Source organism: Varroa destructor, unplaced genomic scaffold (assembly GCF_002443255.2).
Source record: "Varroa destructor unplaced genomic scaffold, Vdes_3.0 BEIS01000001.1, whole genome shotgun sequence".
NCBI classification, from domain to species: domain Eukaryota; kingdom Metazoa; phylum Arthropoda; class Arachnida; order Mesostigmata; family Varroidae; genus Varroa; species Varroa destructor.
The window spans coordinates 69895127-69911004 of record NW_019211454.1 but is presented as its reverse complement, the minus strand read 5'-3'; the positions used below and the strand labels follow the sequence as shown (position 1 = coordinate 69911004).

General features: G+C 39.4%; 2 protein-coding genes and 1 long non-coding RNA gene across 5 annotated transcripts in view; 2 read left to right on the top strand and 1 right to left on the bottom strand.

Annotated features, from left to right (window-relative positions):
- Positions 1-1629, top strand: part of LOC111243449 (organic cation transporter protein-like) — a 25082-nt gene extending 23453 nt beyond the window's left edge. The window contains exons 7-9 of the mRNA XM_022789023.2: positions 101-282; positions 888-1027; positions 1483-1629. Of these exons, the coding sequence (XP_022644758.1) occupies positions 101-282; positions 888-1027; positions 1483-1525 (365 nt within the window). The 3' untranslated portion in view covers positions 1526-1629. The remainder of the gene's footprint in view (positions 1-100; positions 283-887; positions 1028-1482) is intronic.
- A 1665-nt stretch (positions 1630-3294) lies between these two features.
- Positions 3295-15878, bottom strand: part of LOC111243451 (uncharacterized) — a 16046-nt gene continuing 3462 nt past the window's right edge. Inside the window, exons 1-4 of one of the 2 annotated variants that reach the window (XM_086976979.1) lie at positions 9295-9420; positions 8743-8932; positions 7609-7840; positions 3295-7100 (exon numbers count right to left, since the gene is read on the bottom strand). In XM_086976979.1, coding sequence (XP_086833105.1) covers positions 6842-7100; positions 7609-7840; positions 8743-8932 — 681 coding nt within the window. In that variant the 5' untranslated portion in view covers positions 9295-9420 and the 3' untranslated portion in view covers positions 3295-6841. Of the gene's footprint in view, positions 7101-7608; positions 7841-8742; positions 8933-9294; positions 9421-15878 lie in introns of those variants that run through there. The other variant, XM_022789032.2, reaches the window with a different exon arrangement.
- LOC147759033 (uncharacterized) lies at positions 5293-9656 on the top strand. Of its 2 annotated transcripts, XR_015318748.1 has the most exons (3): positions 5293-5516; positions 5668-5772; positions 6819-9656. It is a non-coding gene; the product is annotated as an uncharacterized LOC147759033 (long non-coding RNA). The 2 variants fall into 2 exon arrangements; XR_015318747.1 differs by having other exon boundaries at positions 5668-9656.

The following is a 15878-nucleotide window of genomic DNA, read 5'->3' as shown; positions in this document are numbered from 1 at the left end:
TATATACTACGACAAATTAAATAAAGCTCTGAAGACATAAATCTTAATGATATATACATGGGGCTGGCAAGATTTACTTTTTTCGAGAGCGTTGTTGCAGATAACGTGACCGTTTGTATGGTACTAGCAAATTTGGGCAAGATGTCATCGATGCTTTTATACAACTGCCTACTTGTACACATATCTGAGTGCTTCCCGACAAAGGTTCGCTCTTTGGCTTTGGGGACGTCCGCGATGTCATCGAGAATTGGCGCTATGGCGGCGCCATTCCTTAAGCAAATTGTACGTAACGCTAACCGAAGTACATTTGATGTTATTCGGTTAATTAAGTAAAGCCATATATGGAATACTAAGTAGATTGTGATCCTTTTTATTCGAGAATTAGCCGGAAGCGAGCAGCAGCAGTAGCAGCAGCAAAAATCTCCAATTAGTCATCCAAAATACAACTAGACAGTCGCGAAAAACCCCAAATTGAATGGAAACAGGCATTTTTAGATAGACTTGTTTTAGACATCTGCGTTTAGCCTTAAATTCGAGTACGCCTGCCGTCTATGGGGCAATAATTGCAAACGTTTGCTTGGACGATGCTATAAACTGGTGTACAAATACTATAAATCGATATCTTGGTGAATATTTCCTATAATAATCCAGATTTATCCGGTACGTTTCGAGGGAAAACTATATCGCCGTATAGAAACGAATAACGCTGAGACTTTTTCGGCCCTTTTTCTTATCTGCTATAATTAAATTTTTGCGAATATGTTTTTCCTACGTACTAGAGCTGCAGCTCTTTCATATGGCTTCGCTAAGGCAAATGTGCTTTAAAACGAATTGATATTATAGGCCATTTTCTAAGCTATTTAAAATTTTTGCGCCTTCATTTTTAGGGACTAATAACTGCAAGCTGGGTGCCAATCTGTCTAACAATCGGCATGTGCGCTGTCGCCATGTGCTTATCGTTTATTTTGCCAGAGACTTTCGGAGAGAAGTTGCCCGATACCTTTAATGAAACGAAGCAAACTATCAGGTCAGAATTTTAGAGCCTATGTCTTACATTGTTACTTATTTATGATTTATTACTGCTTAATAGATCTTCAACATGTTATACTTGCTTGACTCAGACGCTAAAAAACTGATCGATAGTTATACGTGAACCTTCAAAGGGATCAGGCAATGTGGGTAAAAATTAAAGCCAAAAAAAGATGCGCGATACATATGACTCGCATCATAGCTTGCACCAAAACATTTTATAGAAGGACATTGACTCAGCGACTGAGTCACCGATTGTCGCACGCGGCATGGCTAAGCCTACCGAAAAAAAGAATCCGTTTTATTTACTGGCCTACTTCATCGTTATTTTTTTCAACTAGCTTTTCATATCCACATTGCCTTGTTCTTTGTTTTTTTAGGTTAATTAGTTTATATATATATATATATATAATTACACTTTTTAACAATATTTTTTCCGTTTCACTGATGTAGGAAAACGTCCGAAAGCAGCAAGTCCTCTCCCTTAATCCCATGAAGTCACTTCATGTCTCTTCTATATTATACAACCAAACTAGCCAAAGCGCGCTGGTCATTTTCTTTATAGCTAATAATAAACGAAAGATTCGAAGTAAAATTTCATTATAGTTTTTTTTATTCAGCTTCTATTACTGAATACAAGGTTTTCGTTTTGTGCAGAGTATCGGTTGCTGATCTTTTATTAGTACTCTGTTGAAAGACAAAGCTTAATATCAATAGTAGAGCTTTAAAGAGTTTACCAATAGATATGTCAAGGAAATGGCTAACATACAAACTTTCCTAACCTAAGTATGTACCCTATTAGCGATTTATGTGCTAATAAACTTTGACTAAGAAACTGCCATTGGTTGCGAGACAAATCGGTAAACAAATATCGCTGTTTTTTAATTAACAGGCGCTTAATTTTATCTATTACCACAGACCAACATATAAGACAAACATCCGTAGGTTTCCAACCCACCCACCTGTTGACTCCACTGCCATTCGAAATTTCAGGCGCGTCCGCCCCTCCAACCGCTAACTGGTTGCAAGGAGCATTGCGACCTGTGACTGCAAATATAGGGGAAAAATGGGGGGGAAAGGGAGGACTTTCCGGTCTATAGGACGGGTTGGCCAATAGGCTGGCCTGTAAACAATTTTATTCCCAAAAATTGATTCTTATTTATTGCTTAAATCTCTCCACTAACACGTATAATAAAGAATAAGCAAAGGAATGGTAGATAAAAAGTTTGGAAGTTTCAGTGCAGATAGACGTTTGTCGCGTTTGGCCTTCTGGCTAGCAGTGCCCAACTCTTCTTTCCAAAGCCACTGTTCCTCTAGCTGCTAAAGAATCCTACAAATGTCCAAGCCTAACATAAAAAAAAATGCCTCATTTTTTTCCGTATCAATCAACGAGGCAAACACCGTATTAGGTATTTAGAATTAGCTAAAATAGTTGATTAAAGCACATAGAAAAATGCAAATTTTATGGGTGCGACAGTTAGACAACGCTGCTTGACGGCTAGCACTATCGCGGCAACAACCTATAAAACCTAGCGCGGGAGGAAAGTACAAGAATGCTGTAAAACCTTCCACCTGAACTCTTGCAAGGCGGTCCTGACCATTTTTGCGGCTGCGGCCGGCCTTATCGTGAAGAAGGCTTATTAGAGCATTCAGTATTGTATGAAACCTAGTCTCACTGCACACGGGTCGTGACTTCCTTAGAACAGGAGTCCTAATAGGTCTGGATTGACTTTTGCCGCTTGGCACCACATACTCTGTTGTATCATTTTATAGACACTTTGATCTGTCTCGTGTGGTAATTCTGTGCACATATCTGTTATTGTAAAAGCAGCTATAATAAGTCGATGTGACATAATCACGTAGGGAAAGCCAACTAAGTATGAATGGATTCCACTAAGTAAAGATGATAGGGAAAAGTATCGAAGCTACAGTCTGATTGACGGCCGTCTTTCTCTAAAATTGTCTTTCTCATCATCCACAAGCGGATACCTCGGAAGAAAACATTTAAAGGAAACTATAAAAGTGTACTTTTCTTCTGCCAAAAGCATTCATCGAAATCGTACGATTCACTTGCAAGCAAAAAGAGTTATAACGTTTTTTTTTTTTTATGTAAACACAGCGGATTCTAACGGAAAGTTGCACGAGTGTGGTCCGGAAAAGGCGAGGAACCTTTATTAATATTTTAAAGTTTAATATTATTGAACTTTTAGGCAGTTAAACGGCATGTATACGCGAAAATTTGTATAAAAGGAAGACGCTCAACAATGCTATACAGCTTTGCTTACATAGGTATGTTTATTATGTATACATAATAATTACAGTAGTGGTAATCACCACAACTGTTTATGTATGTGAGCGTGTGTGTTTGTGTGTAATCATAGTAACAGTGGCTATTAAAAGTTTAAACGTATGCATCTTTGTTTGACTCCATGAGAATTAAATTCATTTGAATTAAGTCCTCCTTGTTTTTAACTTTTTAATGCTTCTTCTTACACAGAATTTATCACGTTTGAGGCTTTTGTATTGATGTTTGATGCCACGGCGTGTCACGACAAAACAGCTAAGCCATCGATGTGTCTGTTTCGAATCGATGAGACAAAATCATTGCAGAATTCGGATACAATTGTAAAAATGGTGACCCTCATTTTGTAAACTGGCGACCCAGTTGTATGTTTTTCATTTTCTAATAGTTGCAATCCCAATGATTCCGATAGCAATCGCTGACCACATCAACCCTGTCAGACACGACAGTGGACGAGGCAAACGAACGTTTTGTGGAGATTTCGTCGCCGATCTCATATCGACATTTCTCGGTCTTCAACTTGGGCCTTATTTTCCGTTAATAATGTTGAGAAACGGTCAAGTTTGAAGATGACGGTGATGACTTTCCTCAGGTCGATCATTTCTCCACTGGGTTGCACGATCAGCGTAAAGACTTAGTGCGCGTATCATACATCCTGAAAAGCGGCTAGCAAAGTGCAATGCGTCAACAACAACTTTAAGGTAAAGCTCGACGAGCGCAAATACGACCGCCTTACGAACGAACGATTTGGGTGGCGAAAATCAAAACTAAGAACTTCTGTTCACAAAACTACCGAAGTCTAATTTGTTGACATTCATCTATCTCGACAATGTATCATAAGCTACCCATTTGATCTCGACACTCACGTAATCCATCTGCACAAAATACTGGCGATTATCGGCTTCGCCGGCCTGCGTTTGAAGACATAGAAACGCACTTCTGCGACAAGACCATAATATTATGGCCGTCGGAACTTCTTTAGATTTCGGAAAAGTCTTATGAACGAGATAAGAACCTTCAAGTGGCCTAGGGAATTCCTGGACATAACTTTCTGTTACCTGCGGTTGATGCGGGTTTTTGCGTAAATCACGAGCCCGTGGTGAAGGCGCAAAACAGGAATGCCGATCATAACTAGACCTATCGGCTGTTGTAGTCCAGGATCGTAAAGGAGCCTATTTCGTGGCATTTTCGGTTGGGTTTGGAAATAGGGTTACAAACGGACTACCGACAGGCTAGGTATCGTACTGCTTTAAATCAAAGGGCAGCCTGAGCAGTTGTCGCATAGGCTGATCGCCATTTGACTAGACCGAAACTCAATGCCACTCTTCCACGGCCGAAAGCTTAGGTATCGTATGTGGCGTTGACAAATTCCGACCGTATCTGTATGGGCGACACTTCTAGTCGTGACTGACAGCATTGCACTACCTGAAGGGGTAGGCTGACCCTTACGCTGCCTACTCTTTGGGAGTTACAACGTTGACAATAAAAAACGGACCCTTTGTCGCGTCTGACCGTGCCACTGATACGAAGCGACTCCTCAATATGGATGCAAAGGAATGATTTTTGTCTGTACAAGATAATCGCCGAATAGGAGGGAGTGGCTCACATCCCAGCATACGTAGTCAAAAGGATTTAGCGGATCGAACGAGAGGCAACGCGGGGCCACGTTCCATCGTCCCAGGTGCCATCTTATGCCGTTTAGCTGATGAGGCATATCGACATCCGAAAGGCGTCCTAACACGTTAAAACATTTTTCTCAGAGTCAGGCTTACGACGTGGAGCGAGTTCGAGAGGCGTTGGCCTGGTGTGAAATCTGCAAACGGCACTACCGAGATTAAGGAAAACTGACGCGTGCTATCCGGTGTTAGCGTCGGAGGCTCCCTTCAGGAAGGTGGCTTTAGATTTAATGAGTTCCTTGAATGTCCTAGGCTGTAAAGCTTGTCCCCTGTTTTATCTAGCCCATGCCGGTTAGATGCCAGGCGACGTCGGATGCCGTAATCCGAAAACCGGGAATTATGCAATGCCTCTTCGGGGGCTTGGGCGCTGTCTTAACAGAAAACGCCGCCTGCTTCACATCGTTGCAGGTCACAGACTGTAGGCTAAACCATGTTTGGCACATCAGAACAGCCGTCGAAGATCTACGATGCAAGCGGCTGGTCAAGCACATGATTCGCGACGAAAAATGGTAGGTCTTTTGATGACGGAAGAGCACAGCTCGTTCTAGAGGCTTTTGCGCTGGATATTGTTTTCATTTAGTACATTTAGCCTAAATAAGAGGTTCTTTGAATTGGTATTCGGCTACCATATTATAATGTTTTGACCGTTTTTTTTGGCAGTGGAGACGCCGGGAGGCGGGATGCTGCGAAACTGCGTTGAAGCGTGTAGCTACAATTCCGGGTTCATGAAAGAACGATTCGTGGGTAACGAAGGACAGTACGAAGGTAACACAAAAAGTCAAACATGCAACGCCAGGGCTTCCCAAGAAGTTGAAGCTGCATCTGAGTGGGTCGTTTACTATCGCGAATAGAGTGGCCCCACACTGATACAGACTACCACGGATTATAGCCGGCAGCTTTCTAAACGAAACAGATATTGGGCAGCGAAATATACCTCGGTATCGCGGCCACAAACCGTAATATTATAATTACTAGATAACTACAGCTCAAATCTGTATATAAGGGGCTGTGTGAGACCTAATTGCACTTCAGCAGTAGCAGCTTTGTTATTCATGACAATATACGTATTTGTATATAAAGTTCAATTGGCTTCGTGCCTATCCGAATGTTAAATTCGGCAACACTAAATGATTCATAAAATATAGAGGAATTTTGTTTTGAGGAAACTTCAGGTTATATTACGTGGCTATATACAGTTACATGTAGCGTTTCTTAGAACGACTCCCTAATCTAATACTCTTTCAAATACATTTATAATAGGTTTAACTTAAACTACGCAAAAAAAAAACAAAAGTTATGTAGCCCTTCATGAGAACTACAGAATCTAACCGGTTCAAGAAAAAGTTAAGTTTAAGTCTATAAACATATTATTATAACGTAAAGTAAAAAGGAAGTGTATTAAGGCAATGACTTATACCTAGCTTCAGCTTCTATGGAAATGGCCTAACTTTCATTTACGTCCTCGTTCCTATTACAAAATCTAGGCGGTATTGGGTTATGAGCAATATTATATTGTTAGACAGAACTGCAAGAACAAGTATCATCTTTTCATGTTTACATTTTTTTAAATATTCAAAATCTATTATCAGGTTTTGGTACTAAGATATTGGCGAATTTGTATTCGAAGCCGCCGATGCGTCCGTGCTTGTGCACCAACTACTTCTGTCAGGTGATTACGAAATGTTTTAAAAGTAACGCTTATGCAGCTCAGGGATCAGCAAGAACAAGCATTTAGGTAGAAATATACTGATCTCGTCAATTCGCTATACTGTAAAGAATAATGAGCGACTCGAGAATTCAATGTGGTGCAGGTGTGAATCTCTTGGTCTCTAGCCTACGAGATCTTGGCGGTGAGTTCCTGATGTTCCCTGATAAGCTTATCAAGCCACTGACGAGAATGCTCGAGCGATATCGGGAGGTTTGGTAGAGGTCTCTTGAAGACAAGAACCCCGATGAGATAATGGCCGACTCCCGAAAGTAGCAAGACCGTCACAGCGATCCAGCCTGAGTAATGAAGCATAATACCCAACACCAGAAAACCCAAAACCACCTGCAGCAGATGCAGAAACGTCTGTAGCAGGTGAAACCGCACCCTGAAATGCGACGAACAAGATACGTCAGAGAATTGTAAATGTCGACTATGTTAGTCTTTATGAACTCGGAAGTGTTACCATTATAGTTATTGCTTTAGATGTGAGATTTCTGGGTAGCTGCAAACAAGAAATCCAAAAATGTGATGGCGTTATTGAATCATAATTGTGTGGAAGCTACAACAAGATATATAACGGGATGTACAAAAAAGGTAGGTTTCTATAAAGAAAAGTTCGCCTTATCATTTTCAAAAATCTACTTTGTCCTGATCTAAAATGGTCAACACTCTGTTGCTGGAGCTTGTTACAGGTTTGTCTTATTAAATAAGTGGACACGTAACATATAAGAATAGTGGTTAAAGTAGGCTAGAAACGGACTATTTATGATTTTTGTTTTGACGTTTCTTTTGTAAGACCGTTCTTGCGAACGGCAGTAATTCCGTATCAAGGATCAGTTTGGAAAAGCTATACTGACGTTGAGATAAGCCTGAAATGCCTGAAGATCCCTTACCTGTACCAGATTTTGTCGACATTGATTTGGTGCCTTCCAGATAAAAGGACAAGATTTGTGCGCTGCTTTTCTACCGCGGAGTTGCTGCAAGTTTCGAGTTTACAGCGTCGAGTTCGAACGTAAACGCTCTCTGCAGTCCTCTGCCGGACCTCTCGATGATATTGGCGTGAAGCAATGATGTATTCGTAAAGAGCACTAAATGCAGCTACGCCCAAACACAAGCAAGTCATGCCTAAATCATCCAAATCGACATTAAATTGCCAAAAACAATTTATTATATATTTACATCATTACATGGCCCGCAGCATCGAAGACTCATGTCTACTGTTCTTTCGTACACTTTGTATGCTATTCGTAGATGACAAATAACTCTATGAAAATCGGTAGCCCTACAGTGGTTCGCATACCGGGAACGAGGTTCTCTATAAGATACATTCGTCTCGCAAACCTTATTTTTTATATGACTCTCTACATTGACTTTATTCAGTACGTAAAAACATATAACGCATTGTGTAAATGATGAATTGTACATGATTATTGGAATGGAAAAGCTGATTCTGTAGTATAAGCACGCATCTTTGAAGTAATAATATTTCAAACGACCCACTTTGCTGATGGTCGAAAATCCAATCGTTGCTCATGCAGAAAACTTTTTATGTTTACTGATATCGAAACATCAACCGTTTACTAAATTCGAAGACTGTAAAAGCTAATTACGTTATTCAATCTTTTGATGTTTCTCTCAAGGGATGAGGGAGTCTTATAACGATCAGCCTGACTACTATGCATTTTTACTAAACGTGCAACATAATCGGGGTTACAAGGTTATACATTAACTTACGTTGAAGTGAAGTCTACCGAAAGTAGTATCAAGAAGAGGTAAGCCTTAAAATTGAAGAAACATGTTTTATTACAAAATGTATAGAATAAGCACAGTTGTGTGATTACGGTGAACAAACTGTGGCTTATGGATTCTCCGTCAGCAAAAACTCTTGCTATTGCAGATATGATGAAGAACTACGGAAGTTAAGACGAAATCAAGAACGTTTTTATTATACATTATTGTAAAAAACGTCTAGATCTAATGCAGCAGTAAAAAGGCTTCAGCTCTTCAAAGATTTTGATGCTACTAACCAACAACAGATGATAACGTGATTCCCTTTGACAATTGTTGAAAATGGTTCGTCAGATGCTGGACATCGAACTGTAGCTGCCATGACGGCCACCCGTTCCACGTCGATTCCGGCCTGAGAGGGTCATTGGGTCTGGTGCCTTCCACTACGCCCGCTGCAACAGCAGGCCAACAGTTAGCCAAGGGCAACATCTGCAAAGCAATTAAATGAAAGTGTTGTGTAAGCCGTCATATGATAGTAATAAAAATAATATATTTATGAATACGTAGGAAACGCTTTTGTATTGGAAGAACAGTGAACGGAAAAGGTATCACTTTGCATTTTATCATTGTAGTAGAGAAAATAGAGATAAATCGATTAAATGCAAAGGACGGAAAAATGCAAGAGCTCATGGCGGGCGTTGCAACGACGCGAAAGTCCAGACACAGTAATTACAACACGTCTGTCTGTTGCTGGATGTATATTGCAAGTGAAATTAGTAACTTTATAATGATGGGAACTGGATGACGAACGTGAAGTTAGCAAATGTTTTTCATGTATATATATTACTTACGTTTTGAAGCACCGTTCTCAGGCACTATATATATATATATATACACCATGTATATTAGGGTAATTTTTTGATGGGCTTCTTGTCGTGAGGTAAATGACCAATTCGTCGGGGCGACGTTTTCGCGATCTGAGAAATAAATAAGCCTTTATCTAATCTTTTCATGCTGTATAGACATTGATCAGGATGGAAAATTTTTTTGCTTACCTGCAACCGACGATTCACTTTATTTATTGTAATTTTTCATGCGGCTTTTGAAAAAAAGATGACCACAAGTGTCTCAATAGATTTTAGATGAAAACGATTTAAATATCTATGAAAATTATTGAAAAATTGTCCAAATATACTCTAAGGGTTTTTTGAGATTGTCTTAAATATGTTTTCTTTTTACACTTTTTGAATATTTTAGTCGCGTTCAGTCCTTGCAGTTGAGGAACTTTCAACCTATTATCAGCCTTAAGTTTTAACCCTACTAGAATTTTCTGTGTGAAGTTTATCTGAGAAACACTTGGATAAACTATACTTCTAAATATTGCTTGATGCATGGTTACAATTTGGAAGATATTTCCGGATTAAAGAAAGATTATTTTAAAGATGAATGAGTGATTTATGTTCCGAATTAAAGATGTCATCTGTATGAAAAATATTTATCTCGAATAGGAATGACTGTTAGCATATGGAAAAAAATAGTTGAAAAATTAATAAATTCGGTTCTAAAAACAACTCGTAAGAAAAATCTGGAATTCTTATATATATCCTAAAAAATGATATTTTTTTCACATATTGATAGACCATATCTAATGAGTTTGATACACATATTCAATCGATCTTCAATGAATGGATCTGAAAGAAAGATGATGTTCTATTTGTTTCATTTCTGTTGGTGTTGATAAAAAATCGAGGAACTACGCCTCCTACTACGCCAGGCATGTTATTTGGGCATACAGCGACCTTCATTAATAATCCAAACCCCCAGAAACGATGGGGAGACATTGGTCTCCTTTGTAATTTGGTCCAACAGCATCCATATCCAGCCTCCTGACTGAGTCATAGAATTGTGTTTCCCGTTTGAGCTACATACATTTCTATAACACTAACTAGCTTCCAATAAGACAAGACCGTTCAGACGAGCAAAATAATTTTTCATGGATATGGTACTATGTGTACGTATCAGTAAAATTACCTCGAACAAGTTTTTTTCTATAACACCTGAAATGTGCGGCATCGAGAAGGACCTGACGGAGGCAAGAGGTAGGGGAAGAACTGACGATAGGGCGGAAACACATTAGGACAATATCATTCGAAACGTACACAATACAAAAAGAAAAAGATAACTTTAATTGAGGAGCTACCCGTCTAAAAAAATCATTAATTTTTCCTAATTTTTATTTCCGAAGGTGGAGCTACATTTTCACCTGAATGTCGCCAACTACACAACAAAAATCATTCATAAGTGCCTAATGATCACCTATTCAATTTCGTGGAAGGAGCAACAGATGTTAGTATAGCTGAGTCGACGCTCTGTTTCCTCCTTCCGGACGAAGCTAAGGAATCAATTCATTACAATCGCATAATGTAAGACAAATTGTTTTGCCAAAACTACCGTTCGCTTCACCCGTTAGAAACCATTATCGGCTGTTGTAATGATCAATCGATATTAGATCTTCCCCCATAATCGGTCGGCACGCCTTTACGCGAACGCATACGATAATGGATTATTTGTGCCCAATGACAAGACTACTTACTGGCAATGATCGCTAACGACCGCGTGCCGACCCAGTTCGGACGAAGCAACAAGTTCAATAGCTAAGTTATTAACGTTCAACTTTGGCAGGTTTTATTATCATCGTTGTGGTACTATAGCCTCGTGAATAGACACTAGACTATCAAGCAGGTGATCAAGCAGGAATTTGATTCTTGAATGTTAACGCAGTCATACATATATGGATCGCCTTCATGGCGGAGGATCGTCACCGAACGAGGCTTCCACTTCATTTGATTTCATTCCTGTTTCCATCATTGTCATAGAACCGAATGACTGATGTTCACATGGCGTAGATTCCTCCAAAAATACAGCAGTAACATTTGTAAACGATCGCTCGCAGTTGAGCTCCAAATAGGTGTTCTTAAAAGAGATTACATTTTTTGAAACTAGCTCGATATATGTACCTTAGAACACATGCCTTCTCTAGCTCAGTTCAGTAGTATTAACTAACTTATACTGGTCCGCAGTCGGGTGATAGAGGGATTGATTCTGCAGCTGCATAGAGCAAGCTTTGAGCTAAACTCTGACAGATTTAACTGGCGTATTAAATAAATTAATAGGAAAAAGAAAACTTATTTCCAGAAATCTCATACTTATAAAGCGGGCGTATATGATTCATGTCGATGCAACCGCTAAATAGACGGAAAAAAAACACTTCGCTTACATGAAATATAAATATGTTGTTTTGTCAAAAAAAGATATTCGTCCTTTTGTAGAAAAAGCTGTTGATTATGGCAAAGAAGAAGGTAACTAAATCCGCCTGGCCGCGTTGCTTGCGTTTCCGGCAACGAATCTTCCTGGCCTTGAGAAGTTTATATGTGCAATTGGTGCAGCGATACGACACTGCAACGAAATAGGTTCAAGTTTTTAAGTTGCATGCCTACGATTACGAGAAACATTGAGGTAGCCAGCTCGTCCTTGAGTGACGCAGATGATAAATTAGGGCGTCACCCTAGAAAAATTAGCGAATACGGAAAGATAATATTTTGATCATATTAACGCTAATTACGAAGACGAGATAAATAATGAAGAGGCAAAAATTAACTTTATCTAGCGTATTTACGAAACCCAACGATTTGCCTGAAGACGTGTACAAGCATTAGTCGATACACGCGTTATTCGCGCGGATTCGAACGTAATAAATAATTTAGCGTATTTTTGGAAACAAAGTGAAAAACTACGCTAGATTTTTTATTTATTTGTTTCTCAATATATACACAGATATCCATCTCAAAATGTGCCTGTCCATCGAAAGTAATGCCATTGCATAGAACCTTATACGCCCCGGTCTAAAACGCTTTATATGTCCGCTGTCCGAAGAATCGCACTATTCCGTATTGTACTATGTCACTATGTTTAGATTATACCAATGGGTACACACGTTTGAAATGATCTACCCGGTTATAGAGCCCGACATAACTTTTATAAGCTCACATTTACTTTGCGGTACAAAACGGAAAACAAAGCTAGCGCTGCCAACATTCGGATAGATATACCTAATCGCAATGACGAATAGATACTGTTTATTGGGCACACCAGATGTTTATTGGGGTACCAGATCAGCTTGGCAAAAAATTTCGAGCCATAGCAGCAAAAACACAATGAATAAAAATAGAAATGCGGAAAATAACACTGTAACATAAATATGTAATTGGTAAATTCGCATGCTCGTATGGAAGCTAAAGATGTATCTGCATAAATTCACAAGTTTTGACATATATATATATATATAAAAAGATACTATCTTTGAAAGCTATGCCAAGTTTTAACTTATATATAAGGAAACTTGGGAGATATATATTCGAGATGACCAAACCTACCCTATTAATTCTGTGTAACGTAAAATACCTATTCATTGCCTTAGATGACAGAACTCAAAGCAGATATTATTTGTAAATATATTCATTTTTAGGTAATTTATAAATTTAATAGGTAACATTTCAATAATGCATTTACTAAGGAAATATTTTTAATTCAACTCATAGCAAATAGTCTGTAATCTTTTACTCGGCGAGGGTTTCTTTGCTGGTCAAATGGGGCGCTGTGAGGCAAAAAAGATGCCATAGGTTGCATGTATGTAATAGAGCCATACATATTAGGCGAATATTGAATGTCATTTTTTCTATTCACACAAATCATATTAGGTAAATTTTATCAGTCACTAGAATTTGAGTTTTTGGGTTTGATATTCTGTGATATATATGAAAATAGGTCAGCGTCCTCAAATATTGAGATCATGAAATGTTCTTTAACGTCAAAGGAACCGCTGCCTATCGTAAGTAGGCTTCTCTCGAATAAAGTTTCATAAAAAGCAATTCAGTTTGTTGGCCACTGGAGATGACTGTTTTTTTGTAGGCCAACTTGCACAATTTAAAGATGCTGCATTAAAGACTTTTTGCAGGAGTCCACGGCGTGATATTTGTGCCATTGTAGAATCGTGTTTCAGGAAATTTCTGCTAAGGCATACTTATTTCAAAAATGCTTCTCGTACAGACACCCCGTCTCGTCGTTACCCCACCTCGCGTTGCCTAACAACTAGGAAGCAACGTAAATGACTTCAAAGCTCTTTCGATTATTTTTGCTAGTACAGGAGGCATATTTAGGTAGTGCCAAACAAAGAAAAAAGTATAAAGGAAAGCGAAATTCTATTTGTATGATTGGTCACATAAGCTGACTGGGTTTTTAGAAGCTGGCGAATATATCGCGGCGTGATCTTGCACATTGTGACAGGATACACTGCCTCAAAAGCGTCCTAGCCCACTCGCAAGACAATCAGACGCGCAATCTTTTAACAGGAGAACGCTTGGGTACACATTGCATTGGCGACAGCACTGCACCAACATGTAATGCGGTCGCAGTGGCAATCTTTGGTGCATCCCCCATATATTCCTGGCCTCACGCGTCGATTATTGAATCTTCGCCTCGTGCCTCAACGGTCGGTGCCCTCGGAGATAGTTTTCATCACGAAGGACCAAAAACGCCGTACCCTAATTTTTGTACGTCTGCCGAAGCAGGACATTTTTTTTTTGAAAGGAGCCCACATAACGAAAGAAATAAATACATAATTTATAAGTCCATGTAAATGGTAATGTCAATAATAGGGTCAGAAGCAACAAAACAGTATCTGTTTGTGCATAATGCACTTCATTAACAAGTCTTACAAGACGATATGTTCTTTATTTGTATGTTCCGTGCGATATTACAACCGAGGCCCCTATAGTTCCATTGACTCGACGCCAGATCCGGATTTCGCAGAGCAACAGATAGTATGGTTATCAACGAATATTACAGAAAACGCTCTTGTTTATATATTGATGTTCATAGATATAATCAACAATCAATTTATTTCCTATATCTATTTAAAGATATTGAAGCGAAGCAACAAAAGACAAGCATGAAGGAATATCTGTTACCGAATGTGTATGAGATGGAATAGAAAAACGCTCGTAGTAAGTGGCGCTAACGTCAGCCACAGTCGGGCGCAAAAGAGAACAACTTGATGTCACCTTCGGACCGAACAAGCGTGAAGTTCACGCGAAACAAGCGATGTCGCTATTAACAAAAAAAAACTATTGGAAATGAACAGCAATGGTTTGACAGCCGCAGAAACAATAGCAAATTAATTGGCGAACAAGAGTTCCCATACGTTTGAATGTTCCTTCCAATCCTGATTTCCGTCAAAGTAAAAACCGAAAGTGTACGGACGTATGAGAATACGAATATGCTACCAGCTATTCTGTTTATTAACTGGTTGAGGCCGTATGAAGGGACGCCGGTCCATTATTATATACATTTGTTTAGAAGAATAGAGTGGCCGACTTAGGCTTTATGCATATATTGCAGACTTGCGCCACGGTTAAACTGGCGAGACAGCTCTCACAGAAATGTGACAAAAATATCACTTAACATAAATTGAACCTTATTAATGGCATGTCGCAAGTGTGCGCTATACACGTCATAATTACGGAAGGAGGAGGAGGAGGAGGAGGGGGGGAGGCTCAACTATTTTCATTAATTCATGACTGTCTCGCGCGGGTCGTCACGGCATTTAAGGCTCCTAGAAGCCGACAAACCGTCCATTTACATTATTTTTTGAGGTGGAAGTCTGTTCCTACTGAGACCTCGTACATTGTCTTAGCCATTCGGGACTATGCAAAGACTCGAGCACGCTCGACCGGTGTTCGACCTCTCGAGACAAGCGTGGTCCGTATTGATGTCACTTAAAATCGAGTTGTGTTGTTTTTCAGTCTTTTTACACTTGTAATCTACGATGCTCGCTTAAGGACGGCGAGCTCGCTGTCAGTTCTATCTCTCTCTTAATGGGCGCAGTCTGCACCTCTTTATTACCCATAGCCCAGAGCTCCAAGCATCAACTACTTCAGATTTCACGATGTACTAACTCGTCAAGAGCCAGCCAAAACATGTCATTGAAGAAGGGTTTTAAAAATGCCTCTGATATAAAATATCACGCCCGAACTAAATGTAATCTTTATTAAGCGAACACGAAGCAACAACGGAAGGACTACCCTGATGTAACGTATTGAGTAAAATTACCTACGGCTAGATAACCGGAAAATAATTTCCGTGCGTATTTCAGGCTGTCCAGTTTATGACTGTACTAGTAAGTGTGTAGTGAGAACGCGATCTTCCTTGATTAATTCAGTTTATAAAAGAAAAAAAGATAAGAAGCCAGTGAAAGGGTCTAACCTATCAGGCGAAAGCAGTTGACTGTCGTAGCAACGCAGTATAGCATAATTCAGCAAATGCTTGGGCATTTTCAAAGATGCACAGGCGAACGCAATTGCCTGAATTGTTGTATATA